At 54.1% G+C, this 19,706-nt stretch overlaps 1 protein-coding gene across 1 annotated transcript; it reads left to right on the forward strand.

Moving 5' to 3' along the window:
- Positions 1 to 429: 429 nt before the first annotated feature.
- Positions 430 to 19,592, forward strand: IPO13 (importin 13; the record flags this gene model as incomplete). The annotated part of the gene is made up of 20 exons (XM_079698760.1): positions 430 to 513; positions 2,316 to 3,052; positions 8,259 to 8,399; positions 8,490 to 8,631; positions 8,724 to 8,890; positions 9,095 to 9,215; positions 9,302 to 9,449; positions 9,890 to 10,071; positions 10,157 to 10,183; positions 10,356 to 10,490; positions 10,684 to 10,827; positions 12,121 to 12,201; positions 12,749 to 12,886; positions 13,076 to 13,172; positions 16,111 to 16,163; positions 18,409 to 18,475; positions 18,564 to 18,622; positions 18,774 to 18,863; positions 19,156 to 19,337; positions 19,428 to 19,592. The coding sequence occupies 20 exons, from the start codon at positions 430 to 432 to the stop codon at positions 19,522 to 19,524; spliced, it is 2,892 nt and encodes a 963-aa protein (XP_079554886.1). The 3' UTR covers positions 19,525 to 19,592.
- Between the last annotated feature and the right edge of the window lie 114 nt (positions 19,593 to 19,706).

The raw sequence follows: 19,706 nt of genomic DNA on the forward strand, positions 1-19,706 counted from the left end.
CCTCTCCCTAGGACCCGAGACCTCACTCAGAAGAGGGTGTTGTGGGTACAGGCCATCGACCCTGTGACCCCTCACGGGCCAGGGCCTTGGTTTCCCTCAGGCCTCCCTCCCCTATGACTCCCTCCTCATAGCTTCTGGGGACAGAGCCCTGACTTACCACCAGGACCCCTGCCTGCGAACTCCTCACTGACGGCTTCCTCCTAGGAGTCCCCCTCAGTGGGTCTTCTCCTAAGAGCATCCCTTTTGGCCTCTGGCAAGCCCCCCCGCCAACCGAGGTGGGGAGGCCTCGGCAGCCATGCTCGCCCTGGGCCCCCTGTCACCCCACCACTCCCTGGGCACCGAAGCCGGAGTCTAGCAGGGGGCCAGCAGCCAAGAGGCTGGGGCAGGAGACAGGTCACGGTCCACCTCCCTGCTGGGGAGGGAGCAAAGATGGAGCGGCGGGAAGAGCAGCCGGGGGCTGCAGGGGCTGGAGCAGCACCAGCCTTGGACTTCACTGTGGAGAACGTGGAGAAGGTATGAGGGCCCTGGGGTGGGCACTCCAGTGACAGAGCAGAAGTTCTGGGGACTGACACTAATGCCAGAGCCCAGGCTTGGGCCGGGTGCCCGTTGGGTTGGTGCCTCCAGAGCACCTGGCATTTGCTGTCTCTCTGGGCAGGCAGGACAGCAATGTAATGGTGTCTTAATAGGCTATTTTTGGCTTTCCTTAGACATGGGTCCTCTGTGGATATTCTAGGGTCTTGGGGTGGTCCTTCCAGGGTGCTGACGGTTTAGACCTCCAGCCAGACTGGCTATTCTCCAGCTCCATGGGAACGGCATGAGCAGTGCAGTAAGAAACCAAGGACCCGGGAGACCTGCAGCTCAGTCTCCAGAAACCATAGTGATATTGAGCCATCCTGGACCTGTTTTGTTGAGCCAGGGGCTCAGAAAATAATCTGGAACTAAAACAGTCTGGGTTATGTTTTCACTCTTCCTTGGAGAAGGGTCCTTCCTTTATTGGATGGAGGCCAGACCACTCCTGGGCAGGCAGGAGTAGGGTTGGCCCCCTTTGTTTTGTGCTGGGTCCAAGGAGCCTGGTCCTGCTGGCAGCTTCAGAGTTCTCCCCTACTCACCTGCCCACAGAGTTCTCCCCTACTCACCTGCCCACATGGCTTCCTGCCATGGCACTCCCAGTTTCCTCCACTGCCCAGTCCATCTTTTTTGAACTGCTTCTCTGTTTCTTTTCTGGGTTCTGCCCCCAGAGGCCTGGAATGCGGAAATGCATTTTCCCTGGGATGAATGGGGAGATGAGGCTACCTTGCTGGAAAGCAGAGAATGGTTGCAGATTTTCGTTTGTTATTCTTGAGCCCCGTTTACCATACCCAATAGTGAGGATGTGTCTCTCTGCTTCTGTTCTCTGCCTGCCTCAGCATCCCTGAGGGTCCAAACAAGGGACAGTGGCCATAACTGGCTGTCAGGGTTACAGACAGGGCTCTAAGTCTACTTGGATGGAGCCTGCTTAGGGGGTGAGAGTCCTAGCCTCACTCTTCCACCCCCTGGGGCCGGGCAGGGTTGGCATGGTGGCGTACTGTTCCATGTGCTACCAGGGAGATAAAACCACTGTTTTTTTACTGTGTGAAGTCCTAATGGAATTGGGACCCTGGGGATTTGGCTAGTTGAAAGCTCCAGGCTAGGCGTTTGCCAGGGCTGCAGGCCAAGACTTCTCTGGACCAGCTTTTTGGACCCTCTCGTGTGCTCTCTGAGGAGCGTTCTCACCCTCCTCTCCAGTTTGTCTCTGCCCTAGGGCTGCCTGGCAAAGTCTTAGTCCTGCTCAGATTTCACAATGGCTTTGGTGCCAGCATCTGGAGTGACCTAGGGATGATCCTGGGGCAGCTAAATGGAGCTGTTGGAGTAGATGAGAGCAGCTGTGCCTGGGAGGGTTGGGGGGGCCCTCAGGCTGTTTCATACTCTTCTCAGGTTAAGCTTCTTCCCTATGGAGCCATTCCTTCCACCTGGACCTTGCCCTTTACTTCAGGTGCTTCCCCTTTGGGGAACTCAGCCTCCTCTTTTGCTGCTTTCCTGTGGAAGTTCATTTTCTGAACCCATAATGTTTTGCTATAAGGAGAAGAGATTATGGTAGAGCATGGGCCAAGTTCAGGCACTCAAGATATCGGCAGGACTCCAGGCCCAGGAAACACTGCAGAGCCCTGAGCTCTCCCTTCCCGCTCAGCCCCCCAGTCAGAGAGAGCAGTCTTGCAGGACCAAGTCCTGCCCTCTGTTCTGGGCTCTGGCAGGATCCAGAGTAGCCAGCACCTGCTCAATCCTGTGCTGTCCTGCAGGCGCTGCACCAGCTCTACTACGACCCCAACATTGAGAACAAGAACCTGGCTCAGAAGTGGCTGATGCAGGCCCAGGTCTCCCCACAGGCCTGGCACTTCAGCTGGCAGCTCCTGCAGCCCAACAAGGTGCCTGAGATCCAGTACTTTGGGGCCAGTGCCCTGCACATCAAGATCTCTCGCTACTGGAGTGACATCCCCACTGACCAGTATGAGAGTCTAAAGGCACAGCTCTTCACCCAGATCACCCGCTTTGCCAGTGGCTCCAAGATCGTGCTGACTCGGCTGTGCGTGGCACTGGCCTCGCTGGCTCTCAGCATGATGCCTGATGCTTGGCCGTGTGCTGTGGCAGATATGGTACGGCTCTTCCAGGCTGAGGACTCACCGGTGGATGGCCAGGGCCGCTGCCTGGCCCTGCTAGAGCTGCTGACAGTGCTGCCCGAGGAGTTCCAGACCAGCCGCCTGCCCCAGTATCGCAAAAGCCTGGTGCGGGCCAGCCTGGCAGTGGAGTGCGGGGCTGTCTTCCCGCTGCTGGAGCAGCTGCTGCAGCAGCCCAGCTCACCCAGCTGTGTGCGTCAGAAGGTGCTCAAGTGCTTTTCCAGCTGGGTGCAGCTGGAGATGCCCCTGCAGGACTGTGAGGCGCTCATTCAGGCTGCCTTCGCTGCTCTGCAGGACTCGGAGCTCTTCGACAGCAGCGTGGAGGCCATTGTCAATGCCATCTCGCAGCCTGATGCCCAGAGGTGAGCCAGTCCCCACCTTCCGGAGATGGACAGTGTGCTTGGCCAGCCACGCATCCATCCATCCATTTATTCAGTCAACACTAATTGAGTGCCTACTGCATGCCTGGTCCTGTGCTAGAAATAAGTCCTATGCTGGAACCAAACAAGACATGGTCCCTGTCCTTATGGTTCAGAGAGGGAGACAGACATCAGACAACTAACCATGTAATGAATTATTCAACGAAAATATTTGACTCTCCCTTCTCTTTCTCTCAATCATGCAGTCACAAAGTTCTGGTGTTCTGCTTCTGACTATATTGTGTATCTGTTTTTTCCATTTCCACTACCACCACCCTGGTGTAAGCTGTCCTCACCTCTCTCCCCAGAATACTGAGGGGCTTCCTCACCAGTCCCCTGGTTTTCACACTTATACCCTTCATTGCCCATCCAGCACCCAGAGCAATCCTTTAAAAATGAGGATCTAATCTTTCCTTTCTGCTCAGAAATCTCCAGTGGGTCCTCACTGCTCTTAGGATAAAGTTCAGAATCCTCAACGTGATTCACAGGGGCACTGCACAGCATGGCGTCCCCAGCCTTGTCTCGTGCTGTGCTCCCTGCTTTCTTCACTCTCACACAATCTCTTCAGTTCTGTGAGTGTCCCAGGCTCCCTCTAGCCTCTGAACCATCACATGTACTTGTCACATCACTGCTGCCTCAGCTGAAGCTTCACTTCCTTAAGGAAGTCCTCATGATTTTTAAGACTCAGTTTGGTCTCTATTATTTTATCTTAGAGCTCCCAGTGTGTTTCCTTCTTAGCCCGTAACACAGTTTCATTATAAATTAATGTATGTCTCCCCATTAGTCTCTCAGCATTGTGGGGACAGTCACTCTGTCATTTTATTTTATTTTGTCACACTGTGCCTGGCAGCACTTGGTAGCATTCATTATTTTTTGAACGGATGAAAAGTAGGAGTTGCCTGAGTGGTGAGGGGTGGGGGTGGGGTAGGGGGAGGTTGGAAGGGGAGGGAGTGTTCCAGGCTTCGGGAGCTAGAGCAGGTGCAAAGGCCTGTGGTGGGCAGCACCGCCATACATTCAAGGACCCGAAACAAGGTGAGTGTAATGAGATGCTTCTTCAGCAAGTGTTGCTTGAGCATCTGTTTATGTGTGGGGGGCCCTGGGCTGAGCACAGGGAGCCTAAAGATGGGTTGATTTCTGCAAGATAGGAGCTCACCGTCTAGTAGACACTTGGTGGGCAAGTAGAGCCTATGTGATGAACGCTGTAATGGAGGGAGCGGGTGGCTGTCAGAACCCAGAGGAGGCATTTAACCCACTCTGAGGGTTATTAAGGGCTTCCCAGAGAAAGTGACAGTAGAGCTGTGCTTTGAAGGCTGTGTAACAGTTAGCCAGATGGAGGTGATGGATATGGGGAGGACCTTCCAGACAGATGGAAGAGCCCAAGCAAGGGAAGGGTGTGAGAGAGCCTGGTGAGTGGGTTAGATTAGACAGCAGAGTATAAGGGCCAGTAGTAGGAGATCCAGGCCCAGATCATGCAAGACCTTGTTGGTCAGGCTTAAGATTTTGGTCTTCATCCTGAGGATGATGTAAAGCTATTAAAGGATTGTAAGCAGAGAAAATGGCATGATGGGATTTTTGGTATAAGTTGGATTGGCCAGGGCAAGACTGGAGGCCTGACACTTAACATTTCAGAGAAAATGCTTTGGGAATGCTTGGCAGAACCAGAGGGGAAGATACCACTGGAAGAGATGGCCTGGGGAAGTGGTTGATAGCTCTAGCCTTGGCATTAGTCATGTCTGAGTTTGAATCCCAGAGGGTTCGCCTCCTAGATCTGAGACCGTGGGAAAACCACTTTTAAGCCTCAGTTTCTATCATCAGTAAAATGGGTGTGATCATATTACAGAGTTTAAGTAGGATGATGTGCCCAGGGCCTGCCCCTGGTATTCTGTGGAGAATATTTTGGTATGAGGATTAAATAAGAGAATGTCTGTGAAAGGTTTAGCATGGTTCCTGGATACTCCATAAACGGCAGTCACTAGTATTTGGTATCATTATTGCATTGGCAGTTAGTACGAGCCCTTTCCCATGGCTTCTCTGGTTTTCCAACTTCAGGTGGGTACCAAGTCCCAGGTCAAGGCCTTTCTTGGCTGGCTGGGCTCAGACAGTTGGTGGCTGAGGGGAATTGGCAGGGCCAGTGCGTGGGTGATGTGGGGTGTCCTTGGATACACCCAGGTTTACCCGGCTAGCCAGTCTCAAGGGCTTTGGCAGGTAATTGATGCCTCCTCCTCTCAACCAATGAGCAAGCAAGGAGCCAGTGAGGGAACCTATAGCCTCCTGAGCGCCCATTGGCTGCAGCCCCCTTGGTTGCTTAGCAACTCTCCCCATTTTCTCAACTCTGCTCCCAGAGCTCTAATTGCAGGTCTGGGCTGAGCTCAGTGTGAGTGGCAGTCTAGGAGTCCCAGCAGCCCTGCCCCGGCAGCTCGAGCTGACCAACAGGAGCCAGGCCTTTTGAACCTAGGCTCAGCCATGGGGCTTAAAGACATCCGCTCTATCTCCCTCCCCCACACCTAGAAGCCTCAAGGCCTCAGGCCCGTGTCTCCTCACAGGTCTCAGGCACAGGTGCCCAGGCGGTAGGAAATCTATGCAAGAGTTTCCCCCATGGGTGGACTGCATCCAGCCTGGAGTCAGTGTTGGGCCTTGCTCTGTCTAGTCTGTTTCCTAGCTTTGGCTTGAGAAAGTCACCTTCAGTGGCTTTGACTTCTGGGTCATGCAGCCACTACCTCCCCAGGTGTCCTGACAGCAGCTCTCCTTGGCTGAGCTTGCACTCAAGTCACCATTTTCCCACCCCTCCACAGCTGCTGCTGCTTGCCTGGCTCTCTCTCCTTTGAAAAAAAATTTTTTTTTCCTGAGATTTGTTTTTAATCCTGGAAAAGCTTTTCGCTGGGGGCTGGGGAAGGGAAAGAAGGTGAATTAGACAGGCTCTTGGGGGCTCCCATCAGTTAGAACTTGAGATATGGGCTGAGATCTCCATAGATCCTTTGGGGAAGTTCAGGTTGGGCCTTGAAACAGAAGCAGATCTGTAGCTGTGTAAGGAGCTGTCTTAGCCTGGAATCTGTCTCTAATCTGTTCTGTGACCTTGAGTTATAATACTCTGAGCTCTACTGGGCTCTACTCTTTGATTTATCCTATTATGAGGTATAGATGAGACAAATTAAGAACTTTCATTGAGTACCTACCGTGTACATGAATTTTGAAGGTGTGAGGGAGCCTTGGAGTACAGTGGGGATGCTGTGAGGGTAGGGCACTCCCTCCTGCCCCCGTCTCAGCTACTGGGGAGTTGGCAGGCCATGGCCTTGGCCCTGCCCCTACTCATTGTGCCAGAGTCTGGTCTGAAGGTGCCCATTGTCTTGTGGTGCAGCCTGTGTCAGGGCCATGAGACCGAAGCTATCCCCACTGTCTCCAGGCAGCACCCTCTGGAGCTGTCTCTGGGCTGCGGGTACCCTGGTAGGGACGTCTTGTCCCACCAGAACCAGGATGTGGAGAAAGCCAACATCCTGGACTGGTTGCCTCTTGTCCTCCTCATCCTCCACCTAAGGTTGTGGGGCTACCTCCTAGCAACCTGCTTGGGGCAAGTCCAGACAGAACTCCTTCTGGACCCTCAGTAACCCCTCCCCTCCATAGATTGCGATGGTGACTCTATGATTGACAGCAGAGGGATCCCCCGCCCCCCCGAGAGTATCACTTCTCTGCTTAGTCTCATCTCCACAAAGCAGGTTTCTGGGAATGGAGCTAGCCTTCTCTCAGCCCCCTTTGTATACTCTGCTTCCTCTGATCCTTCTTTAGGCATCATTGTGCTCTTTCCTCTCATTCAACACTTTCTTCTTGGGCACTTCTCATCTACTCCCATTGCCGTTTGCTGATATTTCCAAAATCTATGTCTCTTGCTCTAACCTCTCCTTCGGGCTTCAGGTTTTTATCTCCAACTCTCTGGACACTTCTACCTGCCTATCTCACCAGGTACCTCTGATTCAACATGCCTAAACTTACCACCAACATGCCTTGAACTTACCACCTTCTGGCCTCCCATTAAATTTATTACTGTCCCCCTCTACCTGCTCCTCCAGGTCTCAGTAAATACCTCCACCAAAGAGAGTTGTTCTTGACTCTTCCCCATCCTCATATCCCTGTTTTGCCTCTAAGCTCCCTCTGAGTTCATCATCTACTCTCCCTTCCTTATTGCCACCAGAGTCCTTAGGAGTTAGGATTTAGTGGTAGGGGGTGGAGTGGAAGGTGGAGGTTGATGCTCTCAGGAGCTGTTGCTGCCTTCTAAAGTCTTTAACGGGACACCTCAGCCTGTGTTACCTCTTCTGTGTCCCATCCTCGTTCAGTCTCCCCTGACACTGACTGTATTAGTTTCCTAGAGCTGCCATAATAAAGTGCCACACACTGGCACACACAACAGAAATTTATTGTCTCACAGTTGTGGAGGCTAGAGGTCTGAAACCAAGGTGTCAGCTCCATCTGAAACCTGTGGGAGAATCCTTCCTTGCCACCTCCTAGCTTCTGGTGCTTTGCTGGCAATCTTTGGTGTTCCGCTCAGCTTGCAGCTGCATAATTCCAGCCTCTGCCTTTATCATCACGTGTCATTCTCCCTGTAGGTCTCTGTCTTCACATGAATGTCTTCTTTTAAGAACACCAGTCATATTGTATTAGGGCCACCCCCTACTCTGTGTTCTAATCTACAATGACCCTATTTCCAAATCAGGTCTCATTCTGAGGTACTGGAGGTTAGGGCTTTAACACATCTTTTCTGGGGGGGACACAGTTCAATCCATAACAGTCTGTGCTCTGGTCCCCCAAAATTTATGTCCTTCCCACATGCAAAATGCATTCACCTCATCCCAAACTCCCCAAAAGTCTTAACCCATTTCAGCATCAACTCTGAGTCTAACTGGAGGACACAAGTCCACCCATAACACTTACCTTCTCGTACTTCCTTCCCAGAATTCTTCTGGAAGTCTCTGACCTAAGGTTCTTCTCAAATTGGGCAGCATCAAATCTGCCATGTAGGCCCTGACCTCTTTTTCACTTTGGGTTTGATGTGGGAAGGAAGGGGGGCTTTGATGGACGACAGGGAAATTGTGCCTTTCTCTTAAATCTGGTGGGGGATGGGCAGACAGCTATGATGGGTCTCCTCACCTTATGCCTCCAGGTATGTGAACACACTCCTGAAACTCATCCCGCTGGTACTGGGACTGCAGGATCAACTGCGACAGGCAGTGCAGAATGGGGACATGGAGACCTCCCATGGCATCTGTCGCATTGCTGTGGCCCTGGGCGAGAACCACTCCCGGTGAGGAGAGGGGCAGCTGGGGGTGGGATAGTAGGGCCCTCTAAGAAGTGGGGGAGGTGGAATGACCTCCCCATGTCTCCTCCCTCCCAGGGCCTTGCTGGATCAAGTGGAGCACTGGCAGAGCTTTCTGGCCCTTGTCAACATGATCATGTTCTGCACGGGCATCCCTGGCCACTTCCCTGTCAACGAGACCACCAGCTCCCTGACCCTCACCTTCTGGTACACGCTGCAGGTGTGTCATGTGACCTTCAGTAGGACTGGGCCATGATGGAAGAAGGTGGATCAGGGGCTTCTCTGGCTAACTCTCCTCCCTGGCTCTCTCAGGATGACATTCTGTCCTTTGAGGCAGAGAAGCAGGCTGTGTACCAGCAGGTATACCGGCCGGTCTACTTCCAGCTGGTAGATGTGCTTCTGCACAAGGCCCAGTTCCCTTCTGATGAAGAATATGGATTCTGGTCCTCAGATGAGAAGGAGCAGTTCCGAATTTACAGGTGATGGTAGCAGGCCAATCCTAGCTCTAAAGGGAGTCCTGAAATAATGAAGGCAATGAGGGGAGGGGCCCAAGGCCAGGCTTCCTGAATCCTGGGCCTCCTTTCTCTATAGGCACTTTGGCAGGGCTCTGAGGGAACTGGGGTGGACTCCTGGGCTTGGGGGAAGCATCCAGGCGGTGTATAAGACCTTTATCTGCTTCTCAGGGTGGACATCTCAGACACACTCATGTATGTCTATGAGATGCTGGGGGCCGAGCTGCTCAGCAACCTCTATGACAAGCTGGGCCGTTTGCTTACCAGCTCAGAGGAGCCCTACTCCTGGCAGGTACCTCCCCAGCCTGATTCCCTCAGCCCTCCCAGACCTGTCGCACCCTCCTCCTCAGCCAAGCCAGTGGCATCCTCTTTTCCCAGCACACAGAGGCCCTGCTCTATGGCTTCCAATCCATCGCAGAGACCATCGATGTCAACTATTCTGATGTGGTGCCCGGGCTCATTGGCCTCATCCCACGGATCAGCATCAGCAATGTGCAGCTGGCGGACACTGTCATGTTCACCATTGGTGAGACCTGGCACACACCCATGAGCACATTCCCAGAGCCAAGGCACACATCCCCAGCCACAGCCAGCCTGCTGGGTCCTATCCAAAGTGGGAGACATACATGCCCACACACACAGTCAGAACTGCAGCCAACTGACTGTCCTGGCATGTCTAGGGGTCCTTGGTACAGTGCACCGAGCTGCAATTCAGTGAGGCTAGTTCACTGTCACTGAAATAGCAGTGCTGGGCCTCTACTGCATAACTCCTTCCTGCTTCTCAGGTGTAAGGCTCATGTTTGAACATGTGCATACGTGTTTGCCCATTCAGTCCTCTGAATGAGCAGCGCTCCGTACAGGGGCTGCAACTCCACCCTGCCAGGAGCTCTGCCCGCCTCACAGGGACATGGTACACAGCCAGCCTGGCCTGCCTCAGATGTCTCGCCTTCTCCCTTCTTCCCCCAGGAGCTCTGTCTGAATGGCTGGCTGACCACCCCGTCATGATCAACAGCGTTCTACCCTTAGTACTGCATGCCCTAGGCAATCCCGAGCTCTCTATCTCTTCTGTGTCCACCCTCAAGAAGATCTGCCGAGAATGCAAGTATGACCTGCCGCCCTATGCTGCCAACATCGTGGCTGTCTCCCAGGTACGTGGGGGCCCTGGGTGTGTAGCTGGGCCTCAGGGCACACTCTGCCCTGTGCTGACACCATATTCCTTCTTTTTTTCCCCAGGATGTGCTGATGAAACAGATCCATAAGGTGAGTTCAAAAGTTTCTAAGGGGCTCCTTGGGGTATTGTGGGGAGCTGTAGAAATCCCATCTTCTGCCTTTGCGCCTTATTCTCTGTTCTCAGAACTTTCCCCAAGAGGTTCATTCTTCCCACCCACAACCAGGTATGTCTGGGACTGACCCTCGATGTTCTGCCCCACAGACGAGCCAGTGCATGTGGCTGATGCAGGCACTGGGCTTCCTGCTGTCAGCCCTACAAGTGGAGGAGATCCTTAAAAACCTGCACTCGCTCATCTCGCCGTATATCCAGCAGCTGGAGAAGCTGGCAGAGGAGATAGTGAGTGAGCTGGTGTGCGCGCGCGTGTATGTGTGTGTGTGTGCATGTGTGAGTGTGTGCGCGTGTGTGTGGCTGGGGAACAGCAGTGGGACTATGGGGCTTCCCTTCGTGTTGGCTGTGACTGCTGAGGGGTGGGGCTTGAGCTGGCAGTCAGGGCTGGGAGACCCAGAGCTTGGTTCCCTTCTCCCTGTAGCCTAATCCCTCCAACAAGCTGGCCATTGTCCACATCTTGGGGCTTCTCTCCAACCTCTTCACCACGCTGGACGTCAGTCATCACGAAGATGATCATGAAGGCTCTGAGCTCCGGAAGCTGCCAGTGCCGCAGGGACCCAATCCTGTGGGTGATGTTGTCATTGCTATTGCCCCCCCAACCCTGTGGGAATGTCATAGTCACCCCTGAACTCTACGGGTAATATTGTCATTGTGTCCCTGGCCCCATGGGGCATGATGCATTTGGTCCTCTGACCCTGTGAATGACTCTACCATTGCCCCTTGCTCTGTAGGGAGTGATATCATTGTCTCAGTCCTGTGGGTGATGATGTCTTTGTCCTCCCCAACTGGGGTGGTGTTATAGTGTTTCCTTCTCCCCATGGGGGACACCGACATTATCCTACAACCCCAAAGTGATGTAATTATGGACCCCTGTTTAACCCCCAACTCTGTGAGGCCTTCTACTTCAGCATTCGCTGTCCCCTACGGGCACTCCACATGTAATACTTCTTGCCTTTGAGTTGCTCCTAGTCTAGAAGAAATACATGTAAACAGATTGTCACAGAGCAGTGTGATAAGTACTGCGGTAAGCTCGGGCACAAAAGGGATTGGGATGACCACTTACAAGCTGTTTGGTCTGGGGCAAGCCTCAGCTTCCCATTCAAAACTATGAACATCAAGGTGTCTGGTGCTCATCTCATAGAACTGTGCTGAACAGCAGGGGTGGTCTTGACTGAAAGTACTTTGCATACCGTAAAGCTCTGTACAGATGTGAGGGACTGCTTTGGTCATTGTTCCAAGTATCCCCTCCAGGGTTTCTCCTGGAGAAAAGGAAGCCACAGTATCGTGGTCCCTGTACTCAACTCCCCACCTCAGTTTCAGTTACCCTTTTGGCTCCAGACCAAACCGAGGCCACTGTCCTCCCACAGAGCCCCTTCTCCTATGGTAGTCATCATCCTGCCTTCCCTCACCTCCCAGGACCTCACGCTGCTCTCTGCTCCACCATAAGTTGCCCGTATCTACGCATCCCCTGGGGCTCTCTACCCTAAGCCTATCTGGGTGAGACAGCATCTCTGCTTCTTCAGGGGCTAGCCCATAGGCCTTTGGCACTAAAATACTTTTACTGAGCAGAAGTAGATAGGGAGTGACTTTTAAAAGGTTATCTTCTGAAGCACTTGTAATATGCCTGCTTTGCAGTATGAGGCTTCCTCTAAGGTGATCCCCAGAATTCACGGTATCTTCTTTCATTCATGGGGATTCAGCAAAGCACTCCTGCCCCCAGGGTCCCGTGCACTGAGTCCTCAATGGGCAGTCTGGGGTAATAGATTCGAACTCCTGGCCTACTTCCAGCTACTGAGTAGTCCTTCTTGGGTGGGTGAGAGTGGTAGTGGGGGCACCTCACTTCTTCCTTTGTCTTCAGGTGGTGGTGGTACTGCAGCAGGTCTTCCAGCTTATCCAGAAGGTGCTGAGCAAATGGCTGAATGATGCCCAGGTGGTGGAGGTGAGTCCTGACCCTTGCCATCAGCCCCTGTGGTGATTTTGCTCAGAGGTGGAGCAGAAAGAAGGTGTTGCCGCCCCACCTTGGCTTTGAGATGACCTGAAGGAAGTAAAGGAGATGAATCCTGCCCCATAGACACAGGGAATCTCTGGGGAAGACATTCAGAGCTTCCCAGCATCACAAGAAGTGCTCGACCCCAGGACTGTGATGCTGGGGCTGAGTGACAAGGATCCATTTTAGCATCAGACACCTGCCTTTGTTATGTTCAGTTCAGAAGTTTCTCACTACTGTTGCTCCCTGAGAGGCAATGGTGAGGATGTGTAAGTAGCAAGAGTTAAGTTAAAAATTTCCATCCTCAGCCCCTCTGAGAAGGGCCTTTTAGCCTCCTGCCTTCCAGGGTGAGGGTCAGACTTGCCTACCTTCCTTGGTTCACAGAGCCAGGCAGGGCTTGTAGGTAAGGGCCCATTTTTAGACCTCCTCTGTGCAGGGCCTCAGTTCTGCTCCAGCCAATGGTGACCTGCTGACCAGGGCCCCTTTGTTTTCTTCCCAGGCGGTGTGCGCTATCTTCGAGAAGTCAGTTAAGACGCTGCTGGACGACTTTGCCCCCATGGTGCCACAGCTGTGTGAGATGCTGGGTCGGATGTACAGCACCATCCCTCAGGCCTCCGCTCTTGACCTCACTCGACAGGTGGGCCTTCTGCTGGATGCAGCAGTGTTTGGGATGTCATCCCAGGCAGAGATCTGACACAGGTTGGGCGGGTGGGTGGAGTGGGGTGGATGGCTTCTCTGGCAGGGGTTCTCACCTGCATCCCAGGGATGTTGGCCTGTCCTGGTGGGCCAGGGCCTCAGCTGACCAGCATTCCCTGCTTTGTTGTAGCTGGTCCACATCTTTGCTCATGAGCCTGCCCACTTTCCCCCAATTGAGGCCCTCTTCCTGCTCGTCACCTCCGTCACACTCACCCTCTTCCAGCAAGGTAGGTCCTGACCAGGGTCTCTGCTGCTGCCGCCACTGCCACTGCCTCTGCTTCCCCAACTGGGGAGCCAAAGCTGCCCACTCTGTTCTCCTCTCTCCCCTGAGTTGCACCTGGGACTTGATGGGAAACTTACGGGATCAAGCACAGCACAATTGTCACCTTACAGATAGTTGACACCTTAGGTTGAAGTGGACAAGAGAGTGAATGATGTCTTCTACTGGCCTGCTGGACTCAGGGCCAGTCTGGATGTGGGGGAAGATGGGGCTGGAAGCTCTGAGGGACTTGGGGCACCAGGCTGACTCCATTTCCTTTGGGATAGAATGAAAAGTGGAGAGAGCGTGGCTTCGAAGTCAGATAGACCTAGATTCTAAGCTCATCACCACCAACTAGTTGTGTGACCTTGGGCAAGTCACTTACCTTTTCAGAGCCTTCATTCCCATATCTGTGAAATGGAGATTTTCAGATACTCGATAGGATTGTTACAGGTATTAAAGTAGCATCTTTTGGGCCCCTGGCTTGGGGTTTTTGCACACGATGTACTCAGTGATTGCTGGTTCCTTTCCCTACATTGAGACATTCCTTTCTAGGCCAAAACCCTTTGGCTGTGGTCCCAGCGCCCCATTCACTGCGGCCCTCTGCCTGAGAGAAGTTGGGAGCAGGGGGCTCCAGGCTTCCCCTGCTGCCTAACCCAGGCTTCTCACTCGGAAAGGAAACAGTGTTGTTCCCCCAGCCTCCTGAGTTTTGCCTGGATTTGTGGTCACAGGTTTGAGGCTCACCAGGAGCCTCAGCTGGAGCTAGAGTGCTCTCTGCTTCTGTCCTCAGTGTCTGGTCCCATGATGCTGGCCTCTGCTCTGGTGGGCCATGGGTAGTTTCCAAAGTGGGGAGAAACCTGAGCCAGAAACCCGGATGTGGTCATCCTCAGTGCCACCTCTCCCCCTCCTCGTATCCAGCTGGGGACAGGTCGTGGTGGTCCTTCAGCCTGCCCACTTCTCCCCACCCTCCACGGCCACTGCTCCAGTGTACGGTGCCATCTGGATCAGCTCAGCAATCTTCTAACTTGTTTCCCTGACATCTGCCCTTCTGCAATTCATTCTGCACCATGCAGCTGTAATATTTTTTTGTAAGACACAAATCTGAGCATTTTCCCTCCCTGGCTTAAAGCCCTTCTGTTGCTCCCCATCACTGCGGGGTTATCATCCCACTGCCCTCCGCGTGACATAGCTCTTGCCTACTTCTCAACGTCCATTCCTGAATGGCTCCAGCAGTTTAGCCACCCTGATTTTTCCTCACCGTGTCCCGCTTGATCCCTATGCCTTGCTCCTCTGCCTGGATTGCCCTGTGCCCTTTACTGGGTGAGCTCTTGCCCCTCCATGCCTTACCCGTGCATCAGTCCTCGGAAGCTCCTCTGAGGCAAAGCTGGGTGCTTCTGACCTTGTGCCAAGACTGCATTGGGCATGCACTGCTGATACAGCACTGATCACACTCAGTAAGCAGCTCCCACGTCTGTCTCTCTCCCTGGACTAAGCCCCTCAAGGGCAGGCTTGGCTCTCTTCCCTCTGCGTCCGTCAGAACAAGGCCAGCATAGAGTAGGCACCAGATGCTGTTGAAGAAAGGAGGACGAGGGCTCCTTGCCTTTGGAGCCTTTCTTCCTCACTGTCCGGCCCACCTCTAGCAGGGTGGCTGCTGAACGCCAGACCTGCCGTCTGCAGGGCGACCCAGGCATGGGGCACACCGGGCTTCATTTTCCAAGACTTGAGTAACTTGGGGCGCAGATGTGGAAGGGACGGGCTTTATCGTGGCTCCTCACAGCCTGAAGGAAGCAGGGGAGAGGTTATTATCAACTTGACAGTCGGGGAAACCGAGCGTCTGTGGCTTGCGCAAGATCACACAGCTGCTTAGTGGTGTCTCAGGCAGGGGTTCCCGCAGCACCTCCTCCTGAAAGTGGAGCGGCGAGCAGGACCTCCAGGTGCACGCCTCGTCCTTGCCACAGGTGTCCTCAGAACTGGAAGCAGAGTAGTGTCCAACATCCTATCTGTTGGGCTTGTTGGTTGTCTTACAGGACAGGATGGTCCCCTCACCTGCTATTCTGTCCCAGCCTTGCCGTACTTTCCTTGGGCTCTGCCCTCCCACCACACCGTGGGGTGACTGGCTTCCCTCTTTCCTTGTGCGTCCAGATGGTGGGAGCTGGTGGTCAGCCCTGAGCCTGGCTCTCTGCTGGGTCTGTGTCCATGTGGAGGGGCTTTGTGGGTGGGGCTCTCATTTTTGGCCTCATGATGCAGTTCCTTTCCCTAGGCCTTGCCAGTGGCTTGCCCGGCCATCCCCACAGCATATGGGGCACTGCAGTACCCAAGAAGGAGTCTTCTGGTTTAAGAGAACCCAACAGATTCCTTTCTTTGGCTAAACCAAGAGCCCTCAGGCCGTGAAAGGGAGGGGGCGCCTGCTCAGACCATGATACACGGGGCTTTCCAGGGCCTTCAGTCAGGCCTCCAAAGGCAGTACCAAGGACCGACCTCCCACCAGCCCTGCCCTCCTCTTTGGTGGCTAGTGATGGGGAGGTATGTGCTAGGAAGCAGTGTAGGGCCACTGCAGCGTGCCAGAGGCCACAGCAAGAGTCTGGGGGCTGTTTGTCCAGCTACGTGGTGGCCAGCGTTGCTCGAGCATCACAGGGTCACTTGGGGACTGACCTGAGGAGGAGCGGGGAGTAGGTGGAAGGCCCCTCGGGAGGGAGCTGGGGCAGACCGTCCTTCACTTTGCCGTCTCTTTCTGTTGGGCTTCTCCCAGTTCATGGTTTTTGTATGTTTTGTTTCTTTATCTTGCTTCCTGCTGCTCATGTGCCCCCACGCTGTCTCCCTGCAGGCTCTCAGTCCCACATAACTATATGAGGTTGAGTTGCTGTTTGTATAATTTTTTCTTAAGTTCCATCTTTATTATATTTTAGGGCCCAGGGATCATCCTGATATTGTTGATTCATTTATGCAACTCCTGGCACAGGTGTGTTTTAGTTTTATTCATTCACGTTCTGTTCTCTCTCTTTCTCTTTCTCTTATGTTGAAATTCAATTTAAGCCTATTTTTAGCTTTCTGTTGACAAATTTTTTTTTCTGTTCAGTTGAATAGAGTTTCTTCATCTGTTTCCGTGGAAGTTGACAACCCAACATCCTCCTTTAGTGCCCCTTTGCCTCAACTAGCTCAGTCCTCCACAGAGACCAGGGAGAGGCTGATCCCGAAGGGAGGGAGCTGGGCTGGCCTGGGGGGTGGGGAAGGGAGGGGGTGGTAACTGTGCCCAGCAGCTCCTGTGGGGCTGGGGTGGCCAAGGAGTTCAGGGGCAGGACCGGAGTTGAAGGGCCTGGGGTTCATTGTCCCCGTGCTCCTGCCGGGAACTGCCTGCCTCAGTGCCCCCATCCTGCTCTCGAGAGGTAGGCTGGGAGGAGCTCCGAGGGAGGGGCCGAGCTGAATGTGCTGCGGTGGAGCCCAGAGCTTGGCTGTCGCTGGGCTGTCAGACAGATCCTGCTGCTGCTGGGAGGTGGGGTGCTGGCTTCATTGTGAGATGTGTCTGGTGCGTAAGTGTGTCGGACCTTACTTGTATGTTTTGAGTTTGGTTTGGGAAGGGAGCAGAAATCACGTGGCTGCCGTAAGTAGTATGTGTATTGTGTTGAGTGTCGGGATAAATGTGTAGTTGAAGTGTGGGCCTGGGCATTGTTGCGTGTTGTGTGTTGATGTGCGTTAGGCATTGATGGAGTTTGAATATTGATGCGTGTTGGAGGCGTGTGTGTTGGGCTGTGGGAGTGTGTGTTATGGAGGGTAGGCGTATGTACGGTAGTGGTATTAGGGGTTGTATGTTTGAGAAGATATATGTGTTGGGCTGTGGGAATGTGGGGTTAGTATGATGGGGGGTTCTATGTGTCAGGAAGTTCCTGTGAGTTGGGGGTTCCCATGGGTTGGGATAAATGATGTGTTTCTTAATCACTGCACAAATATTTTTGGAGTGTTTAATACGTGCTTGGTAGTCTGCTAGGTGCTGAGAATATAATGGTGAGCAAAAGCAGGCACAGTTCTTACTCTCTTAGAACTTACAGTCTAGTGGAGGGGGCACAGGAGGAGTGGGAACGGGCGGTGTGTCCTGGGCCTGGGTGGATGTGTGTGAAGGTATACATGAGGGTGCATCTTTGGGGTGAGGGCGTTTGCGTATGTGTTTGTCCCTGTGCGTGGGGAGAGTGCACGTGCTGGGAAACCAGGTGGAACGAAGGTGTGGGCGTGTGGACATGGTTTGGGGACGTAGTGGGGGGGTGGGATGTGAATATGTGGTGAGGGTGTGTAGCAAATGTGGCAGAGTGGTGTGTACAAGGGATGTGATAGAGGTGTGTGATAGAGGGTCAGTAGGGCATTTCAAGTGAGGGTGCATGTGGGGCTGTGTGCACAAGAGTAAAACATGGGGGCGTGGAAGGTATGTGAGGACTGGAGGGTTAGGGGTCGATGTGGTACGCATTGGGGGGCTGCTGGGGAACAGCAGTGCTTGATCACTGTGGGAGCTGTGCAGAGCATCTCCTGTGACCTGAGGATGTGCCAGTCATGCCCTGGTACCACTTGGGGTGGGCTCTCGGCCCCTATACTCCATCCACTCCCCCTCACATGGCAGCCCTGGCTCCTGGATTGGGTATAGAGGAGAAGGGCCTGGACACAGGGTATCCTGGGTAAAAGGTGGGGCCGTGGCTCCCAGGCTCCTGCCCTGCTTTTCCTCTTCCTAAGCTGGAGAGTGTCTGAGGAATGCAGGCGGGGTGTAGGAGGGGGGCTATTAGGCTGGGCTCCATGTCCAGCTGCTATCTCTTCTTCCTGCTGCCCTGTTAACAAATCCAGGGGGCCTCAACTGCCTCTGTGAATCAGAGTGAAGTCACTGCTGGCAACCTGGAGCCTGCAGGAGGTCTGGCCCTGATGGTGGGAGGTGGGGAGTGAGGTGTTTGATCAGGGGTGATTTGGGACCCAAACTTTTGCATTATGACTCCCAACCTGTCTCATGTACCTGTGCGTTCATGTACACATACATGTACGTAGCATCCCTTGGCTGCTCCCCTCCTGACCTACTGAGCTCTGGAGTGGTCTGGGTCCCCCAGAGATGGCTGGGTGGCTGGTGTTGACAGCCTCTACTTGCGGTGTGTGAACTTGGGGTCTGGGTGGCAGGTGAGTGGGGGGATGGTTCTTGGAGTTGGCTGGGCTGGGCTTACCAGCTCCACCTCCTGCAGGCTCTGAAGCGGAAGCCAGATTTGTTCCTGTGTGAACGATTGGATGTCAAAGCTGTGTTCCAGTGTGGTAAGTGGGGCCAGGTGGACAGGTGGGCCTGGGGCCCCGTCAGGAGGATCCTTGAGACCCATCTGATCTGCCTCTGCCTCTCCCACAGCTGTGCTGGCCCTCAAGTTCCCCGAAGCACCTACTGTCAAGGCCTCCTGTGGCTTCTTTGTGAGTCCCGTGCTGACCCCTAACCCACCCCACCCCTATACCTAGCGCACCCTGCCCAGGACTCTAGAGGGTAGGGGTGTGGTGTGCAGTTCTTGTCTTCAGGGGGACAGGGGAAAGAGCTGGGGCTGACGGGCCTCTCCATCCTCTGTAGACAGAGCTGCTGCCTCGGTGTGGGGAAGTAGAACCTGTGGGAAAGGTGGTACATGAGGATGGCCGTATGCTGCTCATAGCAGTGCTGGAGGTGAGATGGAGCCAGGTGTGGGGGGTTTGATGGGGGTTGGGTGGCCCTCACTGTTGGGGCAGCTGCCTTCCTGGGGAGCTTGAGCCTTGGTTCCCTAAGCTCTTGTTTCTCCGTCAAGTAAATGGCTGGAAGTTGTTGGGTTTCTGTGAGGATCAGCTGGCTCTTGAGAAGGAGCGCTCACCTGTCATATGCACTTTGGCTGAGGAACTGTCCGGGAGTGGGTGGGTGTGGCTAGGCACCCTTGCTGCAGAAGGGGCAAGGCCCTGGTGTGCTGAGAACCTGTCTCCCTCAGGCCATTGGGGGCCAGGCCTCCCGCAGCCTCATGGACTGCTTTGCCGACATCCTATTTGCTCTGAACAAACACTGCTTCAGCCTCCTGAGCGTGTGGATCAAGGAGGCACTTCAGTCACCTGGTTTTCCCTCTGCCCGCCTCAGCCCCGAACAGAAGGACACCTTCAGCCAACAGATCCTTCGGTGAGCAGAGCTGGCAGGGCCTGGGCTCGGGTCAGGGGGCAGAGGAGCCGTGGTGGATGGTGCTAACTTGCTCTCCCTTCTCTCCTTCAGCGAGCGAGTAAACAAGAGGCGGGTGAAGGAGATGGTGAAAGAGTTCACACTGCTGTGCCGGGGGCTCCACGGCACAGATTATACAGCTGACTACTGAGGGGCGCCCCCGTCCCACCCACACCTCCTCCTCACCCCTTCCTATCCCCAAAGAGTAAACTTGAACCTTCACTGCACTGCTGTCTCTGCTTCCTTTCCACTGCCACCACCACCTAACTGGGCGACCTCAGAAGACCTGGGGGAAGGATGGGAGGATGCTTGGACCCAGGCCTTGGTAGGGTG

Source organism: Hyperoodon ampullatus (genome assembly GCF_949752795.1).
Source record: "Hyperoodon ampullatus genome assembly, chromosome: 2".
Taxonomy (NCBI): Eukaryota; Metazoa; Chordata; class Mammalia; order Artiodactyla; family Ziphiidae; genus Hyperoodon; species Hyperoodon ampullatus.